Below are 15,387 nucleotides of genomic sequence, written 5' to 3'. Positions count from 1 at the left end.
CGACCCCGTCGTGAAACTAGTCGAGCAATCGATAATTAACACGGGTGGGTAAAACTTTATTACATAATTATGAATTCGTCTCACGAAAGCTATTATAATAATCTCTTCACATCACTTCAGCAAAAGAAAGTCTAAAAATATTTGTTTTCTTAATTTATGTTGTTGATTGAGTTAATTTAACGGTAGACCTCAATTTTTTTATAATTATAAACGATTATTATAAAAATATGTAGTTCTAAAAAACTATCGATAAAATATATTTAGGATTTCCCATTTTATTAAAGAACCACAAAACCACAGATAAGGAAACTCGTTTTAGACATGATTTATGTATAGGCTATATATTATGTTTTTATTTTTAAGAATTTTACGCTGTAAATGTATATTTTACTTTTTGGACTATGCATTAGAATAAATATTATTCTTAATTTTAGTCTAAGTAATATTCTTATCATAGGTGGAATCTGCAATGCTTTCCATCATGTCTCACCTCGCATCTTTTTTTTATTTAGCCCAATGTGTCCCATTGCATCGCATGTGTACTGAAAATCCCCACTAACAATATAATTATTCAATTAATTACATTAAAAGAATGGGGGCTACCACATACTTTTGTAAATATCTGACAAGTTGTTGAATGAATTATAATTAGATACGTTTCTACATACAACAAAAACGTGAGTAAAGTTTTATACTTCATTATATTTAGTCACTATCATAAATGTGGAATACGACTTTCTACGGTTCTCAAAGTTGGGATTATACAAATAAACAAACAGAATTCAAAATTTACAAAAATATAAAAAACTAGTTAAGTTTTATTCAATTATTTTCAATTACGTTTCACGCTAAATTATAATTATTTCCAGAACGGTTCTAATTGTTTTACCACGGTATGGCATAAATATAATAAAAAATGGGAAAATAACATAACCGTAAAAGTAATAAAACATAACACGCATGCAAAATAGTCTGACATAAGTTGGCAACGGATCAGGGCCCCGATTCTGCTATTTTACAATGGCCAATGAATGAATGGCAATTAGATTAAATTTGAAATTATTCCTATTCTCTTTAAGTATTTTGCCAATACAATTAATGGAACTTAATTGTATTGACCTTGAGTATACCGTACTGCACTGAATTTCCAATTATTGTGTTGAAAAATGCTTAAGACAATACGAAAATTGTCATTTTAAGCCAAATTTTATTCATTCATCGGCCGTTATAAATAGCATAATTGGGGCCCTGGACTGGTCTGTCTATGGCCACGGTCTGCTGCGAGCTCTCTTTTTATCATATACCATCCACTGTGTGGTGGCCTTAGTCCAAAACTCAATCGACATCCGACAAATATGACCAGCCTACACAGATGTACTGATTAGGGCTACACATACGTAAAAACATGAAAGAGGCTTTAGCGAGTGATCAGCCAAGTATTACTACTATGTGTTAATCCTGGTTATAAACTATCTGTGTACCAAGTTCATCTAAATCCGCTTAGTGTTTTTTTTTCTTTAAAGAGGAACAAATATGCATACATATCCATGTAGTATTAGTAGGATGAAGTTTGGAATACGAAACAATAGTATTGGTAGCTAAACAAACGTCATACATTATGTAATGTGTCTATATTTCTGCAATACATTAACGAAATGATGGCAACTGATAAAACATTTTATCACATGTCACTTAACACGTTAATTAGTTTTATTCAATTCATCCTAGAGTATCTTAATTATCTACTTATCAGTTGATTTCTAGAGCAGATAGTCGAGCACACTAATGCGTTCAAAAGTAACTTCCTTCTTAATCATATCGTTCCGAAGACAATCAAAAGTGGGCCGAATTATTTTTCTATGAACGTGGAATGATTTTTCAAACCATTATAAAAGAGCTACGCATATAATTCAAAAATTTCAAACACGACATCTGCCCAAAATGTGGCACGCGAAAAACGAATATATGGCATTTAAGTTTTATCGCGATTTGAAACAGGAAGAACGACGTTTCATTTAAGATTCATCATTAGTGGATGAGACAAAGTAATGAATAAGTATGGTCTGACTGTATCCAAATTCGAATTGCACGTGTGGAAAAGGGATGCCGCTTTACGCCTTGTACTGCGCTGTCACACTTTCACGACCACATTGACATTAGGTAGATACTTAAAGACGTGGTAATACACCCTTTAGTAGTGGTTTATTGACCCTCTCGGTTCTACAATGGCAATAGTTTAAACCTCAATACCTCATTCAATTATTTCTCTTAAATAATTTGTATTCTATAAATGCTCTGCTATGAAATAAACAATATGTTTCGAGTTCTATACAATATCCTCTATTTGTAGTTCATCGCGATCGCAATGCAAAAATTAATACTACGGCTGCATTATTGTTACAGGAGATTGTTCTCAGGCATTGTTCTATTATCCGGTCTTGCAAGAACATGCGAATGACGTACTTCGATAAATCAATACTTATATTACGGCGAAGGTGGTGTGGTGACTGTGGTGATCTACTCAAAGATGAGGGACCCAAGTGGCCAGAAATCGCAAAAGATTAAGAGGATACGCAAAAGTAAGAGATCTTTGCCCAGCACTGGGCCCTGACGCTGGCAAAAATATAAAAATGGCGAAGTAAGGCTTCTTGTGTAAAGGGAAAGGCTTCGTTACCCGAAAATTTCTTCATCTTCTAAAATTTGCAGTAAAATTCATTTAGGTAGGTACAAATTGTAAGTTCAAAAATCTATCCTGGAGAATAGAATCTTATAGAGGTTTCCTATATAAGACTCAGTTTAAACTGGCAGTCCATACCGATAAATACTCGTGATTGGGAATATCATCAATTAAGAACGATGTTTGTTTTTTTAACAAGAGGTTAGCTAATAATTTAAAACTTTATTCAGAACCAGGAAATCTGTTCAAACGTAGTTTAACTTTTTAGATAGCTGAAGTTAATATTATCTATGATGATAATCAGGCATTGTAACAGTTCGTTTTAATTAAATAAACTTTAACAGGGCTGATAAAAAATCCCTAGTACAAACATAATGGTTTTTATTTATTTATTTTGAAATACCTTAACAAGAACCTTTAATAATTTATAGGTACCAGGCATACAGAAACAGCGAGGTCTATTATTATTGACACAATGAGCCAGCTTCTAAGAAACAAACATACGACGATCACAATAGAAAGGTTTAATTCTAGACATACCAACCAGGGCACGAGGACATGTTACGAGATATTGAGCGTTCAGTAATGTAAAGAATTATAGGGTAGTTTTTATTGAAAAAGAGAATTCTATGCCACGCATTTTCGTGATAATCCTTAATATAAACTTTAACCACCTACCATCGTTCGCAAATATTCTTAGTGGATAAATAGGCCAACAGAAACTCCTTCTTATCTGATCAAACTAACACAACACTTACATAAACGCAATATGCGTTCATAAACATCATGGAAACAAGATTTCATTCTTATCAATCTGAAAAATACATAAAACATTTCCTTGAAAAAAGTCATCGTTTAACCAAATGGTTCGCCGCAAACTATTTGTAGCTTTATGTCGATCGATTTCACTGCATTTGAATATTTAAATATGTCTGCATGCAATGTCTGAAACTTACGGCCATAGCAACATAAAACAATAGCGTTAGGAACAAATATTAGACTAATATTTCGACCATTGTTGGCTGAATTTGGCATTGAAGATGAATAAAATTGGGGCCAATGTTGGCTTTAGGTTGTACAAATACACGCAGGTGTCGTAAACATTTTTCACGAACTCGCATCAGTCGTGTTATGCCCATATAACATGCATCGTACACATTTATATTTTATTGTTACATAAAATGTAATAGCTATTACATGCCTGCAATGCTGTAACAGGTATGTTTAGGTTCTATGACTAGAAGGTTTAAGCAAACACAAATGGCAACAATTTTATGTGTTATTTTAATCTACAAAGAGCTGTTAATAGTTATGATAATTCCTTTGCTTACTTCTACTACTTTAGCCAGGGTTTTGGTGATTATAGTTTTTTCTAATCAGTTGTCTAGGTAACTGGGTTGAGGAGGTCAGACAGGCAGTCGCTCCTTGTAAAACACTGGTACTCAGCTGAAACCGGTTAGACTGGAAGCCGACCCCAACATAGTTGGGAAAGGGCTAGGCCGATGATGATGAGTTTTTTCTAATTTACTAACACTAATTAATCGAAATCTTAAAATGTGTGTACCTAAATCACATCAGCTTTAAGTAAATTTCCCCAAGGTAAATTATTTTTAAACAATTTTGATTTCCAAATATTTTTAGTAATTTTTACACTCACTACATGAGTTATAACAACACTTGTAAATTCTAAAAGTTATTGAAAAAGAACTAAATAAAATAATGCTGCTATTCAATTAATTATAATTCCATAACATATCATTAAGCCTAAAAAATAAATACCTTGGTTTATTTAACCAATTACATAAAACATATTACATAACAAGCATAAATATTTTTTTATTAAATATTAAGGTATACTAATATATAAAGCTGAAGAGTTTGTTTGTTTGTTTGTTTGAACGCGCTAATCTCAGAAACTACTGGTCCAAATTGAAAAATCTTTTTGTGTTGATAGACCATTCATCCAGGAAGGCTTTAGGCTATGTACCATAGGCTGCGACTAATAGGAGCGAAGATACAATGGAAAATGTGGAAAAAACAGGGCTGGTATAAATCATAACTTATATCTTCTAACAGGTAATATTTATAAATTGTGTTACTAGCATTATAATATTACTCGTCCATAAACAGATTTCTTAGCCTGATTTTGATAGTTTATATATTAATATTATTAAATATTTAATTGAAACCTGACCCTGTGCGCATTTTTCCGTGCAGTGACCGTCACACCGTTCATATTTTCACAAATATTGGTGAAAATGCTAACTTGTTTATTGTTAGTTTTATTTTAATAAAACTAAACATCAATCTACAGAAATTCACAAGTCGTTATACCTGTAACTATTTAGCAGTTACTGGAATAATGATTTGTGAATTTCACATATTCAAGCTTGAAAGGCATTTAAAAAATAAAACCAAAAGTACTCACCCAAAAAGTATGTGACAAATAGTGCCAACACAATGAGGAAAATAAAAACTTTCTTCAATCTTCTGGGATGCTTTATGGTTCTACTCCTAACATTGATATGTGCAGCTGAGGTATCATCTTTTAACTGGAAAATATAATAAATTTTAGTTAGTTTATTCATCAAGAGAAATTTTCTCAATATTACCATTTTCAGATGAAAGAAATACTTAGTTGGGTGTTTCATAATTTTTAATCAGAACTTTGAATATGCAATAAAATTTAATAGCCAATTGTAATAAGTTTACAGAGTCTACTTTTATTTATCTTTATTACTAGCTGCTTAACAAGATTTGAATAGAAAACACACTTACTGTTTAATTATTACATTATTTCATATTTGGTGTTTAATTATCAAATACATGTCTATCTATAATGATACCTACTGATGAATATAAAATGGCAAAAATATTTTTTTTATACTCTTGTATTAAAATGTTCTATATTTTTTTTATTACACAAACAACCGGAAAAAAACCCATAGAGAAAGATTCTTAGAAAAAAAATCAGTTCTTACATGAGCGGCTTTATTGGCTATCTAGTTCGACGTAGCCCATTAGATTACATGTACATGTAGTAATTTAGTAATTATAAGACATTATTAACAGATTTTTTTTGTATATTGAAATGTTAGAAGTGCAAAACAAACACACCTTATTCAATTTAACACGAAACGTAACACACATGTATTTTAGCGATGTAAACAACATCTAAAAAAACAAAATTAGTACAACATTTTAGTTTTAGAATGCGTGATTTTACCACTTTTATTTATATGACAAAATACGCACCTCTAAATATCTGTACGTGCTGAACTTTCCCATGTTGACTTAAAATAAACATCACAACCGATAAATCAGTTCAATAAAATATAATGTTCTAGCTGGAATACATTAACCAGTATGTAGACATTTTAATAAATATTTTATGCGAAAATTACTTGAAGAAACACAACGTCCGGATCACCCGACTATTTTTTTTCAGTAATGTAGATTGATTGTACTACCCCAGTAGTACATATGTCACTGTCAAATGACCAATTGTCACTTTCCGTTTTATTTTTAAAGATAGTGATGGGTTTTTGTGCTCTCGTTCCAAAGAGATTGAATGAATTCTGTAGCATTTTCTTCAAACTAGAGATCATACATGTTTAGTCGATAGTGCACTATAAATTAGATCGACTAAAATGTTTTATTCTTTAGTCTGGTTTCAGCACATGCCTGCTATTAAGTATCAATTTTATCTCAAGGCCGTTCAGACCATATGTGAGTAGGTAATTCGTTTTTGAAAGCAAGAATTGAATCAACAACGCGCTTTCGCTCGCTTTTGGCGCTATATTATGCCCTAATAGTTTCGTATCAGTTAATAATGGTTCTGTTTCTTGTTTACACAAGTGAATAGATGAAGTGACGTTACTCTATCTCGAATACTTGTGATATCAGCGAGTTAAATGAATGTTTCAATGTTATCTTTTAAGTGAGAAAATTAGTTAAATAGCATATTTTTGCCGGAAGAAGTACTTGGTTAATAAGAAAATAAAGCATAGGTTTGTAAGACTTATTTAATGCCACAATAACTTTCAATGTAATTAAGGATATAATTGATTAAATACACATTAATTTTACCACTTTTAATACAATAATAAATCACAAATTGAACTATAACATAAGTACCATACATAACCTTTGCACCACAAACTGAAAATGTATTATGAATGAGTTACTAACCTTTCTTTGCCTTAGATTCGAATTGTCCATTTTCACAGCTATTAACTTTAATAAAACAGAAGCACTGACTTCCGGTAATTAAACTCAAATTATTAAAAAAAAAGTTATGCTGTAAGACCTCTTTGCATACTTGCCCAACGTAAACTAAACTTTACACGAATGTCAAGTAAATTATCGTGGCCTTGTAATAAATATAATTACGTATAGCATAAGAAATAAAATCACTAGTTCATATACAGACGTGCGCATCACAATATAACCACAGACTATATAACCAGACAACGTCGATCGTCGCTACAAGCACTTGTGATGATGACTGAGCATCCTTGGTAGCTTATCGTCGTATGAAACATGATTGTTATCAAAGCCCGAACAGTAACGTTCTGTACTTGATAACGATAAAGTCGTGCTAATGTCGATCGAAGAATGCTTTACACCATATAAATGAACGGAGAACACGATGTTTATGTTTCGCTATAAACTCATTTGATGAGAGAATTTCCAGATTTCTTTTTTATGTCGGTTCGCGCTCACTGTGAATACGTAACGTACGCATTTGATTTGTACGAGCTTTTTTGTCTATTACTTTGCAAGGCTGTTTTTTCTTCCTTTTATACTAACAGTTGACAAACCAGTAATATGCTGTTTAAGCTTGCCTGGAATGGGCACTGGGCATTAGAAATAGACTTAGTTTTCATACCCAATATTTGCCATTACTAAAAAGTTTATAAATTGTCTTTTAACTTTCAGGAAGCTTTCAGGATGGAAGATGTTGATTATTTTGTAGACAAACTTAAGTCATACGGCGTTGGTCGTCGGAAGCTCGATGATATATTGTTTGTGAATGACAAACCGCCGCCCAGGCTCGGCGTATACGACTTCGATGAGGAAAACTATTGTCATGAAGTGTAAGTGTTAAACTATAGCTACGTAAAACCTTCAAGAACTGGGAGCTACAACTTCTTAATGTAGTATTGTGAAAGAGAGACGTTGTTCCACGTCGTATAACGCTGTCGTGTTTCCACAACTGCATATATATCATTATGAGTGGATAGTAAGCCTCTTATTCCACTCTAAAAAGGCTCATTGTTAGGCTGTAGGATGTATCTTATTTTTTTTAAGGAACAGGACCACTTTACTGCCGTGCTATTGCGGATCTAAACGATTATTTCCGTCTGTTCACGTCATTGGGGGGACATCTATTTGAAAATCGTATAGTCTCTTTGGCTAAATGAACGTTGCTGGTCAAAGACCTTGACCTTAGCAGGCGTCCAGGCAGGTTTTTCTTCACCTGAACGAAACAATTCATTGGACTACTAAACTGATATTTTATGGGGATATCATTTTTAATTAATTCGGGAACTTTTAAATTGTGTTACCGTCCGCGTTGTACAAGCTAAACAGCGCACTACATCATATTGTAGCTTACAAGGTTACAAAGCTACTGCGCGTATTTGTCATGGGTTCGATCCCTGAGTAAGAAAAATATTTATTTGATCCGCAAATGCTTGTCCCGAGTCTGGGTGTGACACGAAAGTTCGTGAAACCCTCTACGACACAAGGATTCAAATCCTTACTGCGAAAGTTTAAAACATTTCTAAATAAAGTGATCATTTCTCAGATGACCTATGAACTTTAATAACTATGTCCTTGTCAACTAAATAGGTACAAATAGGTATTCAAATAGTGCTGAGTAATAATAACATTCCACTTTTTCTGCTTATCATGTTTTATTATAGGCAATGTTAATATCACCGCTATTAATACCTACACTGATATTGAAAGAAGGATAGATTTGTTATTTTAGCTTGTATTAATGAACTAGCTGTTGTCCGCGACTTCGTCCCTGTGGGTGGAAGATATAAGTTATGATTTATACCTGCCCTGTTTTTTTTTTCACATTTTCCACTGTATCTTAGCTCCTATTAGTCGCAGCGTGATGGTTTATAGCCTAAAGCCTTCCTCGATGAATGGTCTATTCAACACAAAAAGATTTTTTCAATTTGGACCAGTAGTTCCTGAGATTAGCACGTTCAAACAAACAAACAAACTCTTCAGCTTTATATATTAGTATAGATACTGATTTAAAAAATATTACACTATCTTCGGTATAGCTGCATATACGGCGATTGAAATAGGCTGTATGACTATACGTCGTCACTTGACGATTAATAAGAGCAGAGCTTCTATGAAAATTTGAGGTTTTGTTGAGAGCCCTCGGTAGCCGAGTTGATAAAGCGACTGGGGCGTGACTAAGGTTAAAAATTGTGCATTGTATTATTTAATTGTGGAGATCTGATTAGATATGTTTTCCGTTTGGAACATAAAAGAATTCGAACGGGTCATTGGATAGCAACACAGAAACTGATTCTCTGTAAATATTTCTACCTCGTTTAAGTTTATATTATAACTGATTTTCAAATGTTTATAATGAGGGTGTGTTACCTAAACGTTGTTCCGTAATATTTTTATTCATTTATGATAATGTTTGCTTATTTTCCGTGGTAGATTTTTCGTTGTTAATATGATTCGTATAAACGTATGAACTTTTGTTGATAGAGGGTGTGTTTTCATAATCAACAAACGCGCCCACTAAGAGCTTATACCAAAAACGTACCTACAATCTCTAAGTAAACGAATTACATCATTATATTAAGTCATCAATCGATTTATATGATATGATATCTTTAATTAGGACTATTTCAGAAGTTATTGCGAATTGGGATTTTTATGATATCATTGTGCAATCGAAAATTTTAAATAATATATTTTCACCTATTTATCAGGGAATTTTACCACTTTGAAGTAGATATAGCAGAATAAAATAATAAATAGAAATATTTGTAGCCATTTTCGATGTTTTTTTACGAACCAGCAAAGACTATGGAAATCACTACTACTACAAACTACTTATAACGTATTAATATCATTTGCCATGAGTAAGACTCGAAAACCGACCCGACTCGCGACCCAGCCGCCGTGTCAGCTGATACTAAACTAGTCGGGCTATCTCGATAAATACGCTAATAAACTGTTATAAAATAAATAATTACGATATAATACTCGTAACAACACCATGTCATAGTCCGGTGAAGTAGTTAAAGCCTCTTTCAGACTAGCTTTCCAAAGAAATTTTAATGCCAGCCCGTCTCTAGTAAAAGAATAATATTAATTACTTTTTGTTGTATTATTGAACGACCTCGAACAATATATACCTAACGCTCAACAGAGCGACGATCTATGAAGTGTAACTATCAAGTTTTATTACTCTAATCTTAAGTCACTATCAACAATTACGTAATAATTTTATTACTTACCAAATGAATGTTTTGTTTCAGGATACAGTCAATATGTAACATTCCAGGTTGTACTTATACCTCCGAATCTCTACTGGAATTTGAAAACCATTACAATTCGTGCCATAGATACTCTTGCGCCGAGTGCAAAAAGGTTTTACCTTCGCCGCATTTCCTAGACCTGCATATACAGGAAACTCACGATTCGTTTTTTGCTGTTTTAGCGGAAAGGAAGCCTTCGGTGAGTAGAGTTCTTCACGTAATGATTATTTCCGTAAAACTTCGATTTACTTGTTTTGTTTTTAACAGTATTGCTGCTACATCGAAGAATGCAAACTAAAATTCAATACTGGCGAAGAAAGAAACCAGCACTGTGTTAAAGAACATAAATTGCCAAAAGAATTTAGGTTCGAAACGAAACCGAAAGGCAAAACTAAGAAAAAGTCAAAAGCTAACAAATCGACTGATGAGGCCGCCATGGACCTAGACCCAGCGAGTACTAGCGAAGGTAAAAGCAAATTTCTATTCAATAATAGCAAATTAAAGACCTTTGCTAAATACACTGGGCGGAAATTTACAAAGAGCGATGACAAGAAAAGCTCTAAAGACGTAAACATGGATGCCGTAATGACTGATTTAAAAGAAAGTTTACCGGAATAAAAAGAAAACTAGGTTTAAATATATTTTTATTGATTCACAAAACTCTACATTAATAATCTCCTACGAAACAACATGACGGTATGTCTGGCATACACCCAATAAAAACAACGTTACGAATTCAGCAAATTTTGAATAAATATATTATATACATTCCGTAGAGATTCTGCTGCATTTCAATCTTTATACATAACACATTCTTTTTTAACTTAAATAATAACAATAGGGCTACATAATAAATTATTGCGTTCTTTACTTTTACTTGGCCTTGCCCTGGTTGGCTACGGCTTCCATGGCCTTCTTGACGGTTTCCTCATCGCCGAGGAAGACCATGGAGTCGACGGGCTTCAGGTCCTCATCTAACTCGTAGACGAAAGGAATGCCGGTCGGGAGGTTCAGCTCCATAATGGCTGCCTCGCTCAGACCTGAAATAAAGACGTAGCTTTACGATCGTACAACAAGAAATCTACAAAAGAACATTCATGTCAGTTGCACAACACTAATTTCAAACTTTCTCAAACAGTGTGTCTCAGACATCATTATAGCGAAAACGCATTATCCCATTTTTTGAGAAATTTTCGGATGCTTATTACATTTTTCAGATAACTGTTACGATTTCTGGGACACCTATTATGTATAAAACTTGTTTCTACAACAGGCCAAACATTTTCAATACTATGTGTGGATTTTTGTTTTAGATTTTAGATAGCATTTTAAGACTGAATCTTTGATTTTGGATGTCAATAGATGTTAGAGAAACTTTTAAAGTATCAACTCAGGTGTATCTTTAGCAGTAGGCTAGTTTTCATATATTCAAGAAAACGAATGGATACATAACAATATTACTCATGTGTAACCTCTATGGTAAAATAATAGAATTAATTATATTATACATACCATCTAAATGCTTAACGATGCCCCTAAGACTGTTGCCGTGGGCCGCGATGAGAATCCTCTTGCCGGCTTTGATCTGTAAAATGTATACATTATTATAACTAATCAACCAAACGTCACATAATGTATTATGTAACTTCCTTACACGTCAGAATTTACGATAGCAGGTCTATATAAGGAACGCTAGAACCCAGTTAGGCTCCTTTATGCAAACTGACGTTTTTTAGTCCAGCCGAACAAAAGAGAAAGACAATGGTAGACAAGATCTCCGGCGCGGTAGCCTAGCGTATCATAATAATATCATTAAATCATATATAGATTTCGGAGATACCCGTCTTATTTCGATATTGGCGGGCCCCTTAATATCGAAATCCACATTTTAAAGTATAATTATTACGTCACGGTGTTTAGTGCGCTGTCAAAGTTCCACAACTGCAATTTGAAGACTTATTGGCATGCCCCCAGTTCTAACTGAGAGCTATAGTTATGGTCCAATAAGAACTCCGTCTCTACCCATCACTGGGGCCCCTGCTGTTTCTTCGCGCAAGTAGTCAGTCTATTTTTATGGTTATCATGTCTCACGATACTCATTACACAAAAGTATACACATTTATCAGCGGCTATTACAGGCAGTTAAGATAATGTATATTACCGTTGTACACGGCATAGTGATATAATAAGACTACTGTAATCTTTATCTAAAAAACGTACTGGAAATATTGTAAGTAATTATTAAGTGTCAAAAATAAAACATGATAAAATTAACTACGTTGTTTTATTGTTGAAAACTGTACTAAATTATCCCAAATCGGTTTCAAGTCAAGTACCAAAATTGGAAAATTGTTTTATCAGACTTTATATTTAAAATGCCATCAAAAATCTTAACATGGGAACTATTCTATAATATTAGTATACACATATGTGACATTTAATGACAGTTACAAGTATTAGATCAAAGAAACCGCTGGATATGGCATACTCATCTGCGTACTTCAGTCTCTTATATACTATTAAAACGAGTCTTAACCGTATCGTTTTATTGCATAAGACTATCGGCTATCTTTGGTGGCTAAAGCCTATAATAAAAAAAAGCTCTGTCGTCAAGTCTGGCCCAATTTCGTTTCAGATCTTTTTTATCGGGCTGACATCACCTTTGCTTAGTCAGCGTATTAAAGATCCTCTTCTTATCATTAAGAAAAACGATTAATAATATTCTATTCGCGTCAGTTTAAATAGAAACCGCCTCGTCACTATTAAATAAGCTAATTTATAAAGTACATCAATCAGCATTGTTATTTATTACAAACGTTTGATGCAGGTGTACTAGATGACGCGAGAATATTAGGTATGGTTTAGGTTTTAATCATAAGAGTCGACCCGCTTCTTGACCCGAGGAGGTGGGTGTCCAAGAGGTATGCCTCATCAACCAAAAAACTATATGGATATGTTTCAGTTTTGAGGAACATCGATACATAACATCGATATATAACATACGACTGGCAGATACAATAGAGACGATTTTTGTAAGGCAATATCTTAAAAGCATTACGATGTTTGTCTCTATTTGTCCCATTTGACTAATATATTTTTTTATAATTATGAAGTGTTACCTTTCCATACATTTTTAAGTTTTACTATTCAATAAGCAATCAAATCATACCAAAGGTGTTAAACTGAGGGATACGTGTTACCTCAAGCCTTTATAGCTGGTATATTTGATCACTTATCTATAATTACGTAAGATTGACCACTGCTGCCAATATTATTTGATTATACATTTAAAAGTGTAGTGTAACAAGTACTGTTCTGTACAGATGTGCGACGTTGAAGATTATTATTTACTGCCGCTGACACATGTCAGAAGGCGACTAACTCCGAAAGAAAGGGAGGAAATGAAGTTTTGGTCTTCAATCTTCTTAAATTATTATCTTTATCTCTCTCAAAAAAGTACCGTAGTTAAGACGTTATGCAGTGTAGACCAAAAGCATAGGCTATCTTTCTCCCTTTTCTAACCAAAAAATTACTGCAGATAATACACTTATGGCATGTCCATTAGTATATGACGATAGCTGCACTCATACTATAATAAAAAAAATTAGTCTTGCATATCTTACCTGGGGAACAATAACATTGTTCCAGTAGGGCAGGGTCCTCTCGATCGTGAGCTTCAAGCTCTCGAACATGGGGAATTCCTCGGGCTTCGGGTCGCCGGCGTAGCGGGGGTCGTTCATGATCGTGTCGTAGTAGGGGTGGTCCTTCTCCATTGGTGGAGGGGGGACGTCGAAGCTGCGGCGCCAGATTTGTACCTACAAGACATTAAAGGTAAGAGAGACAATGGATAGTGTCAGGATTTTAAAATTTCAAACAGGAAAGATAAAAAACCAGGAAACAAAAATATTGTCCCTCTTGTCTGTGCCCAGTTTTCTACCATTAATTTGCGACACAAAACAAATGTTGTACTTCTTTTTTTAAGATGCATCTTCAAATTTATCTTCCATGTTTATCTAGCCTTGTCTTAGTTTTGGCGACATGGAAAACTATGATAAAGCTGGTTTCTAGTTTTCTTTACATTATTTTTTATCTTATTAATCTAAGATACCACTAACAAATGGTGAAACATCGTAAGGAAACTGGGATACCAAATACATTTGTAAGTATTTGAAATTGTCAATTGTCAGTAAGGCAAGGTGATAAATTATAAAAACCTTCCTTATATGGGAGAATACTGTGTCTAGCAGTGGGATCTCTATAGGGTGTTATGTTTATATTCATCACTTTTTATTTTATTTTACTTTCATACACAGTTAAATACCCAAGAAAAAATATATAGAAAAGTTTAAGGGTTTTATAAAAGATGTAGCTAGCGGAGAAAACATGGTCATCTACCTCATCTGTAGTTCTAATAAAATAAAGGAGATTTCAATCTACTCACATAACTTATTTTCAATACTATCTAAGTATCAAAAAAATTGATAAGATGACTGTATATATACAAGTACAGTGCACAAAAAAGATAATTTATATTTTGATATGACATATGGTTTTGTCATCATATGTTACATATTGATTATTTTTAGCAGTACTAAAGAAGGCTAAATAGCAATTACTTTTTAAAATTCTATATATGTATAATAGCGAATATGAAGAAATTGTGTTATACCTGAGCTTCACCATACTTGGCAGCTGTCTCGGCCTTGTTCAGACCAGTGAGGCCACCATAATGTCTCTCATTCAAGCGCCAAGTCTTTTCAACAGGTAAATCGGTTTTACCAAGCTGTGCAAGAACTGTGTTCAGTGTTATTTGAGCGCGTTTCAAAACTGATGTGTGGGCGACGTCGAACTCGTAACCTTCGGCTTTTAAAGCCTTGCCTGCGGCCTCAGCTTCTTGCAAGCCTAAAAATAAGGTTTTATAAAGAATTAATATTAAGATCAGAAGATCAAAAAATTCTTTGAACAAGTTTGCATAGGTCTCACCTTTCTCGCTAAGGTTTGCATCGTACCATCCGCAGAAAAGGTTTTTCTGGTTCCATTCACTCTCACCATGACGAATCATCACAATTTTGTATTTCCCAGGCATTTTGTACGATTAAATATGTTATATTTCTCCTCTATGTGACCGGCGATGTAATCGAGCCGACAATTTTGTCCTTTTTATTGACTTGACATTAATAA

The 15,387-nt window shown here is 33.6% G+C and overlaps 3 protein-coding genes across 8 annotated transcripts in view; 1 reads left to right on the top strand and 2 right to left on the bottom strand.

Annotated features, from left to right (window-relative positions):
* The window catches only part of LOC113503203 (nucleoside-diphosphatase uda-1), a 19,857-nt gene extending 12,742 nt beyond the window's left edge, over positions 1-7,115 (bottom strand). For 2 of the 4 annotated variants that reach the window (XM_026885073.1, XM_026885076.1), the window contains exons 1-2: positions 5,933-6,070; positions 5,106-5,229 (exon numbers count right to left, since the gene is read on the bottom strand). In XM_026885073.1, coding sequence (XP_026740874.1) covers positions 5,106-5,229; positions 5,933-5,965 — 157 coding nt within the window. In that variant the 5' untranslated portion in view covers positions 5,966-6,070. Of the gene's footprint in view, positions 1-5,105; positions 5,230-5,932; positions 6,071-6,868 lie in introns of those variants that run through there. The other 2 variants (XM_026885074.1, XM_026885078.1) reach the window with 2 other exon arrangements.
* On the top strand, positions 6,360-10,844 carry LOC113503205 (protein lethal(2)k10201-like). Of its 3 annotated transcripts, none has more exons than XM_026885082.1 (4): positions 6,360-6,406; positions 7,619-7,776; positions 10,207-10,405; positions 10,474-10,844. In XM_026885082.1, exons 2-4 carry the CDS (start codon positions 7,631-7,633, stop codon positions 10,822-10,824), a joined length of 696 nt encoding a protein of 231 aa, XP_026740883.1. In that variant the 5' UTR covers positions 6,360-6,406; positions 7,619-7,630; the 3' UTR covers positions 10,825-10,844. The 3 variants fall into 3 exon arrangements, with proteins under 3 accessions (XP_026740883.1, XP_026740881.1, XP_026740882.1); XM_026885080.1 differs by having other exon boundaries at positions 6,360-6,687; XM_026885081.1 differs by lacking the exon at positions 6,360-6,406 and adding an exon at positions 7,327-7,416.
* LOC113503204 (phosphoglycerate mutase 2-like) lies at positions 10,834-15,387 on the bottom strand. The gene is made up of 5 exons (XM_026885079.1): positions 15,190-15,387; positions 14,876-15,108; positions 13,830-14,021; positions 11,719-11,791; positions 10,834-11,246 (listed from the first exon to the last, which is right to left on the bottom strand). The coding sequence occupies exons 1-5, from the start codon at positions 15,290-15,292 to the stop codon at positions 11,080-11,082; spliced, it is 768 nt and encodes a 255-aa protein (XP_026740880.1). The 5' UTR covers positions 15,293-15,387; the 3' UTR covers positions 10,834-11,079.

Source organism: Trichoplusia ni, chromosome 18 (genome assembly GCF_003590095.1).
Source record: "Trichoplusia ni isolate ovarian cell line Hi5 chromosome 18, tn1, whole genome shotgun sequence".
Taxonomy (NCBI): domain Eukaryota; kingdom Metazoa; phylum Arthropoda; class Insecta; order Lepidoptera; family Noctuidae; genus Trichoplusia; species Trichoplusia ni.
The sequence above is the reverse complement of the archived record's forward strand: the minus strand, read 5'-3'. Positions and strand labels throughout refer to the sequence as shown.